This window comes from Gobio gobio, assembly GCF_949357685.1.
Source record: "Gobio gobio genome assembly, chromosome: 24".
NCBI lineage: Eukaryota > Metazoa > Chordata > Actinopteri > Cypriniformes > Gobionidae > Gobio > Gobio gobio.
This window is the reverse complement of record NC_137120.1, coordinates 34,801,866-34,818,851: the sequence shown is the minus strand read 5'-3', so window position 1 is coordinate 34,818,851 and position 16,986 is coordinate 34,801,866. Positions and strand designations below refer to the sequence as shown.

General features: G+C 36.5%; 1 protein-coding gene across 4 annotated transcripts in view; it reads right to left on the bottom strand.

Moving 5' to 3' along the window:
* The window catches only part of nfia (nuclear factor I/A), a 183,825-nt gene that overhangs the window by 10,785 nt on the left and 156,054 nt on the right, over nucleotides 1-16,986 (bottom strand). For 3 of the 4 annotated variants that reach the window (XM_079808021.1, XM_079808023.1, XM_079808022.1), the window contains 3 exons: nucleotides 5,575-5,753; nucleotides 3,483-3,648; nucleotides 3,177-3,268 (listed from right to left, as the gene is read on the bottom strand). In XM_079808021.1, coding sequence (XP_079664147.1) covers nucleotides 3,177-3,268; nucleotides 3,483-3,648; nucleotides 5,575-5,753 — 437 coding nt within the window. Of the gene's footprint in view, nucleotides 1-3,176; nucleotides 3,269-3,482; nucleotides 3,649-5,574; nucleotides 5,754-15,564; nucleotides 15,694-16,986 lie in introns of all 4 variants that reach the window. The other variant, XM_079808024.1, reaches the window with a different exon arrangement.

The window sequence follows — 16,986 nt, the reverse complement described above, 5'->3', positions numbered from 1 at the left end:
TTTATTATATGTTGTATAGTATGTGTATGATAATTGTACATTATTAGTTTTATATAAATGCACAAATTATAAATATTATTATTATGTATATTATACAATTTTAACTATCCAGGACCTGACATTAACTTTTTTGCTCACCAGTTACTAGCCACTGCATTTTCACCGGCCACAATTTTGACATCGATACCATGGGGAAAAACTGCCATATAGATATTTTTGATATTTTCTCATAATTTGGCAGCTGGTATATTAGGCTGCTGTCACTTGAAGACCTGACGCACGGATCCGTTATACTGTTACACATGCCTTTTCTTTCTCAACTGTTTACGTTCACTTAAAACATAACTGACTGTGTTTACATGAATACTCGCCAAGACCGGCATTTTGTCGTTATTTTGTGTTTATTTGACTGTTTAAGCTCAATTTTGTCTCAAAAACCTCAATTTAGTAATATATAATTAATAATAATAATTTCAATTATTATAGTGATATAATAATATTATAATATTACCTAAGGAGGATAAATAATTTTATTAAATGTAATAATAATTAATACATAAAAAGGCAGCATGATTTCTGCCAAAATGTACATTTATTAATTTATCAACGTTATTATACATTTAAATAATCAAGCAAAGCTCCAGACATATTTATGCCTATGATAATCAAGCATGGTTAATATCCTACATTACACAAATGTTTTGGAAATGGTCTCCTAGATCAATTTGGATAAAAAATGTCCCCTCAGTTTGAGCAGGCATGACGCTTCTGCTCCCAAATCCTCGTCCATATATCTCTGCATGTGGTGCCAACCTTTCCATCTGAGAGGGCAAGCGCCAACAGCTCCCATGGCAGCAAACCCCTGAGGGCGCTGCCACCCTCCCACCACCTTTCTCTTTCATTCCCGTCCCCTCCTCCCATGGCAGACCCCTCCATCATACTGTCCCGTCTCTCGCTCTCTGCCTGGTTACCATGGCCGGGCCGCTAGGAATGTTTACAGTTAGGGTCACATCATTCTTGTCTGCCCGTCACTTTCGCTCTCTTTTATACCCCACCCCCCGAAACACGCCGGCCACCACGGGTAACTTTTGTCCTCCCCGCCCCAGGGTGGTCCGCACCAGCTTATGAGGCCAATGAAATGGTGCGACCGAACCCTGCCGTGGGGTCACAGGCTCGTCAATATGGCCAGTCTGAGACTCATACAGAGCTTTAATATAAACTCACAGTCCAATCACTGTCTGGCTAGACAGAGCCTCAAAGAGTTCACTGACACAGTGGGTGACGGCACTCGGGAGACGTCTCTCGCAGCTGATCTAAGAGTTTCATTGCCATAGTTTCTATAGGATGCTTCGATCCTCATATTTATTTAAAAACCAATGTTATGGTCTCAAACTTCCGTCATGCAGCAAAATGACAATGTTTCCGTTTAAATAAGTATAATGAATTTAGCAAAGCAGAGCTTTGCACCTGCCCGCAACAAGGGCTGTTTATTTGTTCGCTTGCAGTTTTGCGATATTAAAAATGAAGTGGCTTGAACAAACAAACAAACAAACAAACAAACAAATGAGGACTGAAATAAAAGAGTTTGTCTGAGAGCATTAGTGTGTTACGAACAAACATAGCAATGACGAAAACAAAAAAAATATTTTCGTTAACCTAAATAAAAATCAAAACTCCTTGAAAATCAAAATGTTTTTTCAATAAATAAATAAATATAGATAAATGTACAGATACCGATACAGAACCTTAGATGGCACCTGAGCAGGGTAAGGAGAAAGGAATAGGTGATAGAGAGAAGGACAGAGAGAGAGAGAGAAGGGGAGGCAGAGGCGGGCAGGAGTAATAAATAAATACAAACAATAAATAATAACAACCCCCCGCTCCCCTCCCAGCCGGCCTGACAAACACCTGCCTCCATTCTACTGGGGGATGCGTGTCTTGCGGCCTGCGACACAGTCAATAAATCGATGGGAGGCTGCTGCAGGCCTCCGGACATATCACACACACACACACACACACTCACACACACATACTAACACACACACGCAATCTCTCTCTCTGATCCAATCCAGTCTTGAGTGCTTCTCTATGAACGTGGCATCATCTCTGCTCTGTGTGTGTGTGCTGTTGGTGTGTTATAGCTGCGTTTACAGAGGTAACTGATGCTCTTTTTTTTCTGTTTGCACAAGTGCAGGTGGCAGTGTAGGCTGCATTTGTCATTGCAGATATGTGAGTGTGACGATTAAGGTTACAGGCGGCATTTCAGTCGCATTAGCATTTACACGACTGGAAAAAACAAACACAAGTTCATTTACATTAACAGGGTGATCCTGATGTCCGTTTATGAATATATTAATAGCAGTGGTTGACTGATATGAGTTTTAAATGCCTGATAACTACAGACTAGTATAATATCTATTGTTGTTGTTATCATTTGATACAAAAAAAAAACCTTTGTGAAAAGTTTTAATTGTAAAATAAATGCCAGCTGTTTTAAAATGTTATATCTAATGCGATATGCATACATTTTACGTACAGTTTAAGCGACCAAATATTTTTTGACACAACATGTAATACAGAACTGACTAAAAGCTACTAGGTGTTTTTCTTGTACTAGTAGCCAAGTCAGTTCTGTATTATAAACGTTTAAGCTCAAGTAAATGTTGAGAAAACGTTGCGTAAATGTTCACTGAAGTTTAACAGCTTGTGTTATAGGTGAATCCTGACAACCTAAAGACAGCCAAATGTCGTAACAGTCAATGTCAAATTGTATTAATATAATAATATTATTGGTTGATGATATATAAATGTTGAGTAAAGGTTGCGTAAATGTTCATTGAAGTTAAACAGTTGGTTTTATCAGTTATTGGCTGATCCTGACAACCTCAAAATAGCCAAATGTCCCAACAGCCATGTCAAATTATAAATTGTAACTAATCTGTAGCATGCAAGCGACTGTACGCGCGCAAAGGAGTATAAATCAAGGTTGCGGTCACCGTGCCATTGAATCCGAGTCTGAACATGCCAATTACACACAATAAATCAGCTATGAGCTCTCACGGTGAGCGAGGGAGTTATATGAGCTGGCATAACACTGCTGAAAGCCTATTATGACAGACAACAAGCACTCTTGATGGACTTTCAGGGATTCGGCGGATCTGTGCATATGTACTCACCTGAGGCTGCTGAGGGATATTTACAAAGCTGGGGTCTCTGGGGCCCACGCTGACAAAGCGCTGAGCGGGAGACGTGCTCGGTGTGGAGTAGGCTGTGGTGAGAATTAAACATACACACACACGCACAAAATGAATATCAATATTGTATTGGGAGCAGTACAGCTGTTAAGAGGAAGGCTTGATACGGACACTGCGCATGTTTTAATGGAAAATTCTATTCATTACATCCAAAAAAACAACAACACTGTAGATAAGCTCATCTGAGATCTGAGACTGGGGGCTGGCAGAGGAGGTTTGAGCACTCACTTGGCGAGGTGGGGGAGTTGCCCCCTCCCTCGGTGGAGGTCGAGGGAGGTTTGGAGTCTGGCACGGGCAGGGGCACGGGTCGCGCCATCGGGGGAGGCGGAGGCGGCGGCAGCATGGGGGTGGGCAGGAACGGGTTGTGCACCTTCCCTTGACTGCTCCCGTTGGGCTGGACAGAAACAGGACATGAAAAACATGAAAACTGTATCAACTTCCGGACACGTATGACCAGCAGGCACAACAGAAGCATCTCGCACGTGCTCGTCAGTAGAATGTGCTCAGCAATTTTTAGCTGCTCCCAGTCATAAAAAATTCTGCTGCTGTGCGCACTTCACCGTTCATAATCTATGACCCAAACTGCACGCTGTCTCTCCCCCATCAGGGCCACGTCAGTCTGCCCAGAGCCGGGTCACTCTATCGAACGGCAAAGGGATTTATTAGCCGCACAGCCCAGCGAAAACTAGTGTGGGGAAGATGGACCTTCTGTACCATGTTTATAATGTCATGTAACTTTTAGTTTAAAATGGCTAGATGACTTTAAAATATGTTGTTTTAGGATTGTTTTAAATATATAGTAAATGTGTATCTTTTTGTAATATTTATCAAATGTATTTATAATGTAAATTACATAATAGTAAACATTTAAATATATGTTTTATATATTTTTTCATTTAATTACATGTAATTTGTCATACCAGAATGCTTTATTGACCTCTTTAGATAATTTTTTTAATATAATATCTAATTTCATTATATTTTCAAGTATTTTCATTGTTTTTCTTTTTTTATTGCTATAACAGCATTGTCATAAGATGCTTGAGATGATATATTTATATATACATACATACATACAGTCAAACCAAAAATTATTCAGACACCAGATATCATTTTTTACTAGTGGATTCAGGACACTATAGTTCATTTATGTAAGTAAGGATGGCAAAATAAACGGTGACATATCTTCATACAGTGACTACCAGAAAAATGTATAACAATTTTGGACCAAAATAATTCTGACACTTTGACCTGAGCATGTTTTACTGAAGTGTTTTTTCTTTAATTGCTAATGTGACCTTTGACACTACAGACTGAACAAACTGAAGCATTGCTTGGTCATTGGTTGACCTGAATTGGTATTATCTAATTGTGCGCTTCAATTGAACAGCTGACAGCTGATTGGTTGAGTGTAATCCATTACATACCTTTCTATCAAAGATATCTGACATTATCAAGATCAATTTGTTCTGACACAGTTTAACTCTGAGTTCTTGTCATATTTTATTACCATTTTCTAAACTATAGCGAATAAACTGTGATAATGTGAGAAAATGTTGAAGGTGTCTGAATACATTTTGGTTTGACTGTATTTTTGAGGGTGCATTTGTGGACAAATAAAATGTGTACATGAATCTGAATTCAGATTTAGTTCAGTTCAGTCTCAATGATCAATTCAGCATCTAGACACAAATTAGACAAACAATAACTTTAAAGGCTGGAAACATACTCTACACATACACAAGTATGGAAATACGCTGCTAATGTGAAGTAATAAAAGTCAGTACTCAAGGGGGCTTCAAATTCTTTGCATTTACTCGAATTGTGTGTTATTTTTACAGTAGCTAGGGCAAAACGGCAGCATTTTAATTGACTTTGGATAATTTGTTCAACAAAATACTGCCTGGCATGACAATATTTTACCTAAAAGAAAAAAAAAACTAACCAGAGAAGACAGTTTATGCTAATTTCAGCTATAGTGCCTCTTGTGGCAACTTTGACAATGCGACACCTACTTGCTTATCACCATTTTGGACCATGTGTAGCTAGAAGCATACATAGTTGCATAGTATGTTTAGGGTCTAAATTCAAATCTCATGTATGTTTACATATCTTGAAACTTTTGTTTGATGTACAATCCTTCTATCCATCCTGTCACAGACAACAATGTTGTTAGCATCAACTGGCACTGTACAAAAAGTCACCATGAACAAGACAATAACAGTCCAAGCCAACTAAGCGACTACAGAGATACAAAACATGACATGGAATTAGTGCGTGTGTGTGTGTGTGTTTATGTACAAAAAAAACTCCTCCTTACATTAAGGAAGCCCACCTGTCCAGCCTGCTGACCACTGTCAGGGCAGACAAGTTGGACAAACTCCTTGAGCGTCTCCTGGGGGTGGTAGCGGATGGCGTGGTGGGAGAAGTACGAGCCGGGCTGCTGGATGATTGGCGACGTCGGGAAATGAAGACTTGACGGCGTGGCGTGAGGACTCGCTGGAAAAGAGACAAACAGAGGAGCTTGGTCAGAAAAGGATAGAGGGAGAGGAAGGATGGATGGAGAAGAGGGGCTCCATGAAGAAAGGATGTGGACATTGTGGTGGGTTTGTGCTTGGTTGGATTGCTCATGCAGATGGGGACGTACCGGTACACACAAAGGTGGCGTGTTTTTTTGTGTGGGCTTGCTTCCCACACTCATGAGGTCACGTAGAAGGACTTTAGCGTAGATGCCACATTGGATTTACCATACATGAAAATGAGGCTGTGATGTTGATTATCTACCTCATGTCGCTTGAAACCAGTATGACTTTTGACATTAATATAATAAAGTCAATGGGGTCCAAAACAACAACATTGGAACAGCATTGACTTTCATTGTAAGGATGAAAAAACAATCTTTTGGGTCATACAACGACATTAGGGTGAGTAAATAATGAGCCATTTTCACATTTGTGGAGTTCTCGGAGAGAAAATTGCATTTCTATGACTTAACAAAAGAAGAAAAGATGTCAAATTTGAGGTCCCTCACCCAGCAGCGTTAACCCATTTCATGCCATGGTAATAAAACACAAAGTAAAATAACATTACAAAACGTTGCTGGATTTATGATGCTAATAACTATGGAAACTCGTCATCGCAGTCTGTGAAAAGGGTCCATGACCGAATTTTCATTTTTGGATTCCTCTAAGAGCCTAATCAAATTAAATGTGGGATCTACCCTGACTCAAAAGGGTTGTGACAGCACACACTCACACACAATGCATGCACCTGTTCGTAACAATGGGAAAGCACCGCAATAACCAGCTGTTCAGTCAACAACACTTGAAAAACGTACTTGATACCAAAAGGGCGCCAGATCCTCATTCCATGATTTCTTTTCGCATCATTACGACCGATGGAACTAATAAAACGTCTCGGAGACGTATCGTTCCTCGGCTCTCTCGCACCTTTCTGGCAGGCCTTCAGAGCGCTCAGGGACTGACAGTCCTTTAATGGATCGAACCTTATCAAGTATTTAATTGTAACCGGCACAATCTAATTAGGCGGCTCTTAATAGAGGTAATATTCGGTTATTGGTTATTAGTATAATGCCTGGGATGTGCGGCAGCGCGGGGTCTTTAAGCCTGTGATGTATCGCAGCAGAGTTAATAAGACTCCGCACTCACCCTCTCCAATCTCTCGCTCTCTTTCAGGAGAGATGGTAAGCTGATACTACATAAACATTGTTAAAACCACAGCCCCCTGCTGCAGTAATTCACTTAGCTCTGGCCTTGATTTATGGCTCTGTCAATAGAGGGTGACTGGAAACTCTGGACGCTGGGGCTGCGATGTAGCCATTGTATTTACAGTAATAATGGAATGGACGACTCTCTCCTGCCCTTCTTTTGGTGTCGTTCTCCGTCTTACCTTTCCAGATGCCGTCTTTTCATGGCCTGGCTCTTTCTGTTGGGGGTAGGACGCAAACTTTTATGAAGGAGATGCGAAGACACGTTCGCTGTCTCCTTACCGTCCCTGGCGTATTGGATTAGCCCGAGGCGCTGCCGCAGCGACCGACCCCCTCTGAGACACACCCTTTACAAGGCTGAGTCAGGATTTGAGTGGACGACACTCTTGTACTTAGCACAAATGCTAACAAACACACACATTCAGCCCCAGCATACACAAAACTGCTAGTCACGTCGCATAGCCGGCGGTAATCTCGTCAACGCAATTACCGACAAAAATGCTCATAAGGTTTAACTTTGACAAAAATAACGAAGACGAGATGAAAAAAGTCAAAAAATGTGCAATCATTTAAATTTACAATGTTGATGAAAATGTGATGAGAATGTGCAATGCAATGATTCTTGAGAACAAACTTAAATTTAATTGAATGTATAATTCATAATATGAAAATTTGATGTGAACTGCACAAAAATGAAAAAATGGGATAACTTTGTGTGTGAGTAGATATATATATATATATATATATATATATATATTAGGGCTGTCAAAAGATTAATCGCGATTAATCGCATCCAAAATAAAAGTTTGTGTTTACATAATATATGTGTGTGTACTCTGTTAATTATTATTTATATATAAATACACACACAAGCATGTATATATTTAAGAAAAAAATATTATTTTTATATATAAAACATTTATATTTATATTATACAAATATTTCTTAAATATATACATGAATGTGTGTGTATTTATATATAAATAATAATTAACAGAGTACACATACATATATTATGTAAACACAAATTTTTATTTTGGATGCGATTAATCGCGATTAATCTTTTGACAGCCCTAATATATATATATATATATATATATATATATATATATATATATATATATATATTAGGGCTGTCAAAAGATTAATCGCGATTAATATATATATATATATATATATATATATATATACACACACATACAATATTCAAGAAAATAGAATAGAATTTATATATGAAAATGTAACGACGAGAAAACAACACAGCATTTTAATGTGCTAACTAGTGTTGTAGTACTCGAGACCGGTCTTGGTCATAAGACCATTTTTTTGAAGGTCTTGGTCTTGTCTCGGTCTCGACTGCATTTCTCCTCGGTCTTGTCTTGGTCTCGGACTTAGAGGACTCAGGATTTTATCTCAAGACCAGTCAAGACCACAACTGCAAGGATATCACTAAATTGCTGGTGCATTGTCTGATTTAACATCATTAATGTGATTTGATGTAAAACTTACTGCTTAAAATGCTATCAATGACTTATTTGTAATATGATTTTTCTTTGTTACTGTGCTGCCGGGTTCAAAATCAATGCAGCGTTGTCTCAAAAATGCCCAAAATTAATATAAATGCCCACAAAATTCTGAGATTTTTTTTTTTATATAACATAGAATATAATTAAACAATATCACAAGAGCAAGAGAACTGTTTTCATGAATATAACCGTGATTGCGAATGATATTGATTTATATAAACATTCAAAAAACAAGAAATTAATATAAAAAAATTACATTTTAAACTGTGTCTTTGCTAATTCGGCAACGTTTTGTTATTAAATGAATCAGCTGCTTTGAACAAATCGGTTCAATAAAGGATTCCATGACTGTTAAGTAATGTTAATGTTTTAATGTTAAATTAATCTGAACATTATTTATGCAGGTGTAATTGTACCAATTCAGACGCAACTTCTGTGCCATGAAATTTATTGTTAGTGATTTGATTGGTATCAGCGCTATAGTGTCTTACTGTTGTAATTGTATTTATTAATTAAATATAAGTAATTTCTCAGACAGTAGACATGGATCTTTTAGATGAATTAAAGGACTGCTGGTCTAGTCTTGGTATTGACTCGGTCTCGCCCTGTCTTGGTCTTGGTCTTGTCTTGGTCTCAACCCCACAAAGTCTTGGTCTTGTCTTGGTCTCGGCACACACTGGTCTTGGTCTCGACTTGGTCTTGGTTTAGGTGGTCTTGACTACAACACTAGTACTAACAATGTTTTTGAGGAATATGTATATTAATTTTAGATTATAAATTATAATCTAATAAATGAATATACATATTTTCTGTCAAAATGCTGTCAAATCGATTAATCACATTCAAAATAAACGTTTGTGTTTACATGTAATATATGTGTGTGCACTGTGTATAATTATTATGTTTAAATACACACACATGCATGTATTGTAAAGATTTAAGTATTTGCATTTGTATGTAATATTTGCATGTATATATATATATATATATATATATATATATATATATATATATATATATATATATATATATATATATATATATATATATAAATCTTAATGTATACATGCATGCATAATTACATAATTATACACCATACACACACATATATTATGTAAACACAAACCTTTATTTTGAATGTGATTAATCGCGATTAATCGATTTGACAGCACTAATTATTATATTTGTATATACTGTATTATATGTGTGTGTATATACATACACACACACACACACACACACACACACACATATATATATATATATATACACACATTATATTAACAATAACTTTTATGTTAGATGCGATTAATCGCGATTATCGATTTGACAGCACTAATTATTATATTTGTATATACTGTATTATATGTGTGTGTGCATATACACACACACACACACACACACACACACACACACACACACACACACACACACACACACACACACACACACACACACACACACACACACACACACACACACACACACACACACACACACATATATATATATATATACACACATTATATTAACAATAACTTTTATGTTAGATGCGATTAATCGTGATAATAATCGATTTGACAGCACATACATATATATATATATATGAAGACTTCAGATGCAAAAGCCTCTAAGTCCATCTGATATTTTTCTTTAAAATAAGCATTTTTGTCAGGCTTCTATGTATAGGTTTCTACCTAAGTACCGGTACTTCTGAATGGGCTGAGGCTGGGATTTAGTGGGTTTGAAGTGAAAGTATTTTATGAACTTATACTATATGTGGAGAGCATTCACTCAGTATCGTTATCTCATTTTTGACGAAGTGGCATTTAGAGGCTTTTGCATCTGAACTCTTATATATATATATATACACACACACACACATACACACTTTAGAATATTTGGTTTCGTAACTACAATGTTGTTTTTGTTGACTAGAATCTGAGTAAAACACACTAAAATGAATGAAAATAAAATGACAAAATATTAATTAAAAATATATTATTTATGAAAAGACTATCATTAAAACAAAACTGCAGAAATTATCACAGCAAACGTAACCAGAGCAGGACTTGAAACCAACCGCCCCAGAGACGGCATTAAACTGCCTTTTCCATGAAAATTCGCCGGTACTATCTGCAATCCAAGAGCTGTTTTAATGAAACACTTGAGCAGCATATGGTTTCTGCTCCGTTATTCTAAGAAGTGGATCCAACTGGCATCGCTGCATCTATCTGGAGGCAACATGTTGAGACTGGACCGCTTTCGTGTCGTTTCTCCTCGCCAAACAAAACCATTTTTCAAATGTCGTCAATCATTCGCCCTCACAAGGGCAAGCGCTTTACCTGTTCAGGCTTTAAATCATCACGGAGTCGGTTCTCTAGAGCCAAACGAACTGTAGATCAGTGTTACAGTTTTGGTAACCAGCTTACGTCAGCTGCAGCGAAACCTACCTTGTCAATTATGCAAATTGCCACAGTCAATTAGTGTGGAGAAAAAAAAACACTTTTTTTTTCTTCTTCACTCGCTGACAGAATCTAAGTGTTGTGGAACGATAGCCAATTACTTAAATGGCTTGCTCCCATGTCATGTTCTTATTCATTTAATGGTGGTTATTTGGACGGAAAATTGCAAGTAAACAAAGTTTGACCGTGTCTTGAGTTGTCAAAGCTTCTGGACGACATAATTCACTTTCAAGGCTGTCAACTCTTCCGTCTTCAGCATTCCCTGTTGCGCTAAAATGGAGACACCATCTCCTGCGCCTTAATATTCATGTAGTGCATGAGGAAAAACCCCACTGATGTGCAGAAACAGGCTTGATGAATTAAAAAGGGGTGGTGATGAGACTAATACCAGAACACAAGCGTGAGAGAGAGAGAATAGCCATGTCTTAACTGTAGACACCAGGAGATCATAGGAAGGAACCCCAGGAGAAGAGTTTGATCCTTAGAAATGACTTTGTGCTTTATTAAGCAGCGGGTTGTTCCCGCGAGCGTTAACTTGAGTTAAAACTTAGCCTAGTTGTGGCTAAATGTTTGAGAGTTGCACCATTAAACTCAGTTGAAACAGCACCATATGTGTAAACTAAATATTTACCGAAGCCTCCGACCACGAATAATGGTTGAAAAAAATAGCAGACTAACTGAATTACATCAGTGATATTTTTAGACGTGTATGATGTTGTTAACATTTACACTCATTTGCATTTTATGAGAGTGAATATTATGACTTGAACGCTCTTTAGCATGAAACGGTTACTTTTGCATGACAGGGTTCAATAAAAAAAAAAATATTATTTATATTTATATATATATATATATATATATATATATATATATATATATATATATATATATATATATATATATATATATATATATATATAAATATAAAATGGTATTTGTTTTATTTATTATAAATATGTTTTATTCTATAGTATTTGTTTCATTATATATTATTATTAATTATTAATAATACATTTTATTTTATTACCTATCTATTTATTAAAATTATTAATTTATATGCAGTCATTTATTTAACTATTTACATAAATATTTATGTATTTAAATATACTGAATATTTGTATTTTATATTTTTTCATTTTATTTCAGTGGAAATTGTTTATTACAGTTTATTATTTTATTATAAATATTTTATTCTAAGGTATTGTTTGTTATATATTATTATGCATTTATTTGTATTATTAATAATGCATTAATACATTTTATTTAATTGTATTACCTATTTATTTATTACAAATATTATTTATCTGTATTCATTTATTTAAATATTTACAGAAATACATATTTAAATATAATAATTATTTTATTTCAGTGGAAATTACATTTATTACAGTTTATTATTTTATGATAAATATTTTATTCTACGGTATTGTTTGTCATATATTATTAAGCATTTATTTGTATTATTAATAATGCATTAATACATTTTATTTAATTGTATTACCTATTTATTTATTTAAATGGTTATTCATATGTATTAATTTATTTAAATATTTACAGAAATACATATTTAAATATATAATTCTTTAATGTCAGTGGAAATTACATTTATTACAGTTGAAAGTTACTTGAGGCACACAAAAATGAAACCAACCGCAAAAAGATAAAATGTAACTTTTTATTATTATTTATGTTTTATTATGTTTTATTATTTATTTATACATAATACAATTTGTTTTATCTATTATTACTTGTATAATTTTTTTAATTAATTTTAAAAAGTATTTTACATATTTATTAAATGTAATTTATATGAATATTTACATATTTATATACTTATTTAAATATACGAATAGTTTTATTTCAAAATAAATGACGTATTAAAACACAGTTATGTGAGGAAAACAACAACAAAAGATAAAACTGATATGCACAGCTTTCTAACATACATTTGGAGACTTCTTATTATATGCAACCAAATTAAGAACAACAACTAGTGGTCACTAATCTCCAAGTATTTACAAATGGCAGGTGCAACCTTTATAAATTCAAAAAGAGTTTCATGGAAAAAAGTACCTGTTTGCCTTATTTCTATCACTGTGTGGTTCCACTGCTGACAAAAGAGGCATAGGCCGGCCGCAGAGGTAGTGGGTGGCCCTAAAAGTTAATCTGAGGGGGGTCCAGCGGACACATACCTCCCAAAGCAAATATGGAAATGATAATGATGAGCTGAAAAGGAGGCAGACTCCAGCAGCTGGTTGAGCGCGGCTCCTCTGTTGCCATTGTGCCGCCACCCGCGCGTAATAGAAAAGGCTCTGGATTAGTTCCACTTTGCAAATCGTGTTGGTTCACTGATCTTTTTTTTTTTAACTTTCCTCAACCTTTTCTCATCGCCGGCCCATTGCTGCCAACTTTCATTAAACGGTGGATTATCAAAATAATAACTAAGGTGATAATAAAAGGCTTTTTTATGCAATAGGCAACAGGTTCCCACTTCACCCAGTTTGGATAACACTGAAAAGGAGGGAAGAGCAAGTGTTGCGAAGTCGCACGCTCAATTGAAAGGGAGGACAGACTTAGGCGGTTTTAAATATTCTTTAATGGTTTTAGAAAAAGACGTTTTCCGGCCGCCCCGCCTAGCCGCATAAACCGGGTTTGACTAACGTCTTGAAAGAGAGGGAGGCACTTTAAATCAATCATAGATTCATGGATTTAGCTTTTAAGAAGTACTCTTAAAGAAGGGGTGACAAGCCTTGCCGCATGTGCATATTAAATCGCGATCCATTTTGCGCCTCACGTCCACGTGGGCATAAAATATTCACATGACAGCGATACCACTTCCAAGCGTGATTTAATACTAATAGCCTCACAAATTAAGTTGTGGTTAATACTTCAACATATTCCAAGTAATTCATGCTGGAAACAGACCCTTTGGCCCAGTTCTGTGAGCCGTTTGGCTTTATATCCAGCAAATAAAGAATATTAATGACAGAGAAAAAGCAAAATCAGGTAAATTTACACACAGACCCTGACTTTTGCATAGAGGTTATGGAATACCGCACAAAACAAAGTGCTTTGAATATGCGATGGAAAACTACAAACCGGCCAACAGGTCATAAAGTCAGCAATCTTGAGTTTTAACTCACAACCACGCAAAGACGGCAACATGTAGCCGCTTTTCTTTATTTGGTCCTTATCTATGACAAAACCATTCACAGCCCGTGACAATACAGTCGTGATAACCTGATCCAGGCCGCTCTCTGATAAAGCCTCGTTCGCTGAGAAAACCAACCCGTGTGTAAGTCACACTCAGAGATCCGGTTAAGTGTTTACATTAAACGCATGTAAATCAAGCAGCCGGACGAGGTGATAGACACTGTGGGTTGCACTCGTAAAGTGACCGCACTCACATCCTTAGTGTATTTGTCAACAACTGTCCGATTTTAACAAGTTACAAATAGAACTCTCTCTCACTTTTACACACACTGCCTCAAGCCCAGTTCACACTGACACCAAAAAAAACCCCTAAAAAAACAAACAAAAAATTTCCCAAAACAGTGTAGTCCGATGCATGAACAAATGATGAATTAGACGATTATTTTAAGTGAATCAAAACACTAACATCAAGTTATCATTACTTTCTATGATCAAATATTATATAAAGTAATTTAAGTAAACAAATAAATGATTTTTAAAAAAAATAAAGATACAATAATCAGACTAAAGACTTTGCGAAGCAACTGAAGAAAATTTTAAATACCATTTCTTATTATGATATTTAATTACACATATTGATAAAATAACAGTTTTACACAAGAAACGCAATTCAAAGTTGACTTCAGTTGCGTCACAGAACAGTTTTTGGTTGCGTTGATTATAAAATGAATAAGAAATATCAATTGAACTGCACATTTTTTAAATTACTACAATTGTAAACTAACATTTAGAAGGATTGCTCTATAATTTACAGCATTAGCTGATAGACATTGTAACTGTAACATACCCAAATTAATCAGAATTGAATCCGAATCAAACTGAATTGGAATTGATTCAGAATTAAATCTGAATCAAACTGAATTGGATATTAATCCGAATCAAATTGAATTGGAATTGAATCAGAATCGAAATCAAACTGAATTGGAACTGAATCCGAATCAAACTGAATTGGAATTGAATCAGAATCAAATCAGAATCAAAATGAATTGGAATTGAATCAGAATCGAATCAGAATCAAATATAATGTTGAGCTTGTGAATTGGAACCGGAAAAAAAACCCCGGTCCATATCCCCATCGTGTTGCTGCACATTTGCATGAAGTTAAACTGTACTCAAATTGGCTGCATCTTCAACTCTCACTGAAAATAAAAATGACGTCCAGTTGTTTCGATACTACAAATCTCTGTCAGTGTGAACGCCCCTACAGGCAGAGTCTGTTCAGTCCGTTCCTGCTCATCCAGTCTGATCTTACAAGGGGACACTGTAGGGTGTGAAGGAAACTGGGATTTGAGGGATTGTGGGGATCCTGCTGGCTGGGATTAGGGGCTTGGGGAAGAAGAGTGGTGCAGTTTGAGGAGGGTGGGGTGTTGGGACCTCACCTCTGGGTCCTGTAATGACAGGTCGATGATGGTGTGTGAATGCCGTTCGGGGGGAAGCGGTCTGCGAAGGCACAGGGCTGCTGAAACCAGACTTCTCTGACTTCTTTAATGTGGTAGGCGATGGCATCCCTGGCAAGAATGATTGATAAGTGCAGTTTAATAACGCAAGGTCATGGAGATACAGGCTGGCGCAAAGGAGAGAGAGTGGATAGGAGGGGTGGGGTGGTTTGTTTGGGTGAGTGGATGGGGGTCAAGACAGCAGGGGAGACTGAGAGGCCCAGCGGGGTGTGGCACAGGATACACTACATGGGGCCGAACGGTGAATCTTTCCCAGTACAACACAAGGTTACGTGAATATGTAGTGTCTTGATGTCTTGGCTTTAAAATGTCGAACTGACATGCGCACTAGGCATGACCTTGTGACCTTTTTCATGATAAAAATATGTGGATGGAGCCCCTAAACGAACATGGTGATGGGGAAAAGATTATGATATAATTGCAATATAATGTGTTGTCTCACAAAACTTTTGTATTCTTTTGCAAAACTTTTGCGTTCCCCAAGAAACTTTACATTTGCTCACAAAACTGTTGTGTTCCCCAAGAAACTTGACGTTTGCTCACAAAACTTTTGCGAAACTTTACATTTGCTCACAAAACTTTTGCGTTCCTCAAGAAACTTTATGTTTGCTCGCAAAACTTTCGCGTTCCCCAAGAAATTGTACATTTGCTCACAAAATATTTGCATTCCTCAAGAAACTTTACGTTTGATGGCAAAACTTTTGTGTTCCCCAAGAAACTTTACGTTTCCTCACAAAACTGTTGCGTTCCTCAAGAAACTTTACGTTTGCTCGCAAAACTTTCGCGTTCCCCAAGAAATTTTACGTTTGCTCACAAAATATTTGCCTTCCTCAAGAAACGTTACGTTTGCTCGCAAAACTTTTGCGTTCCCCAAGAAACTTTACGTTTGCTCACAAAATTTGCGTTCCTCAAGAAGCTTTACGTTTGCTCGCAAAACTTTTACCTTCCCCGAGAAACTTTACATTTGCTCAAGACTTTTGTGTTCCTCAAGAAACTTTACGTTTGCTCACAAAACATTTTTGCATTCCTCAAGAAACTTTACGTTTGCTCGCAAAACTTTTGCGTTCCCCAAGAAACTTTACGTTTGCTCGCAAAACTTTTACGTTCCCCAAGAAACTTTACATTTGCTCAAGACTTTTGTGTTCCTCAAGAAACTTTACGTTTGCTCACAAAACATTTTTGCATTCCTCAAGAAACTTTACAATTGCTCACAAACTTTTGTGTTCCCTAAGAAACTTTACGTTTGCTCAAACCTTTCGCGGTCCCCAAGAAACTTTACGTTTGCTCACAAAACATTTGGGTCCCCCAAGAAACTTTACATTTGCTTACAAAACTGTTACGTTC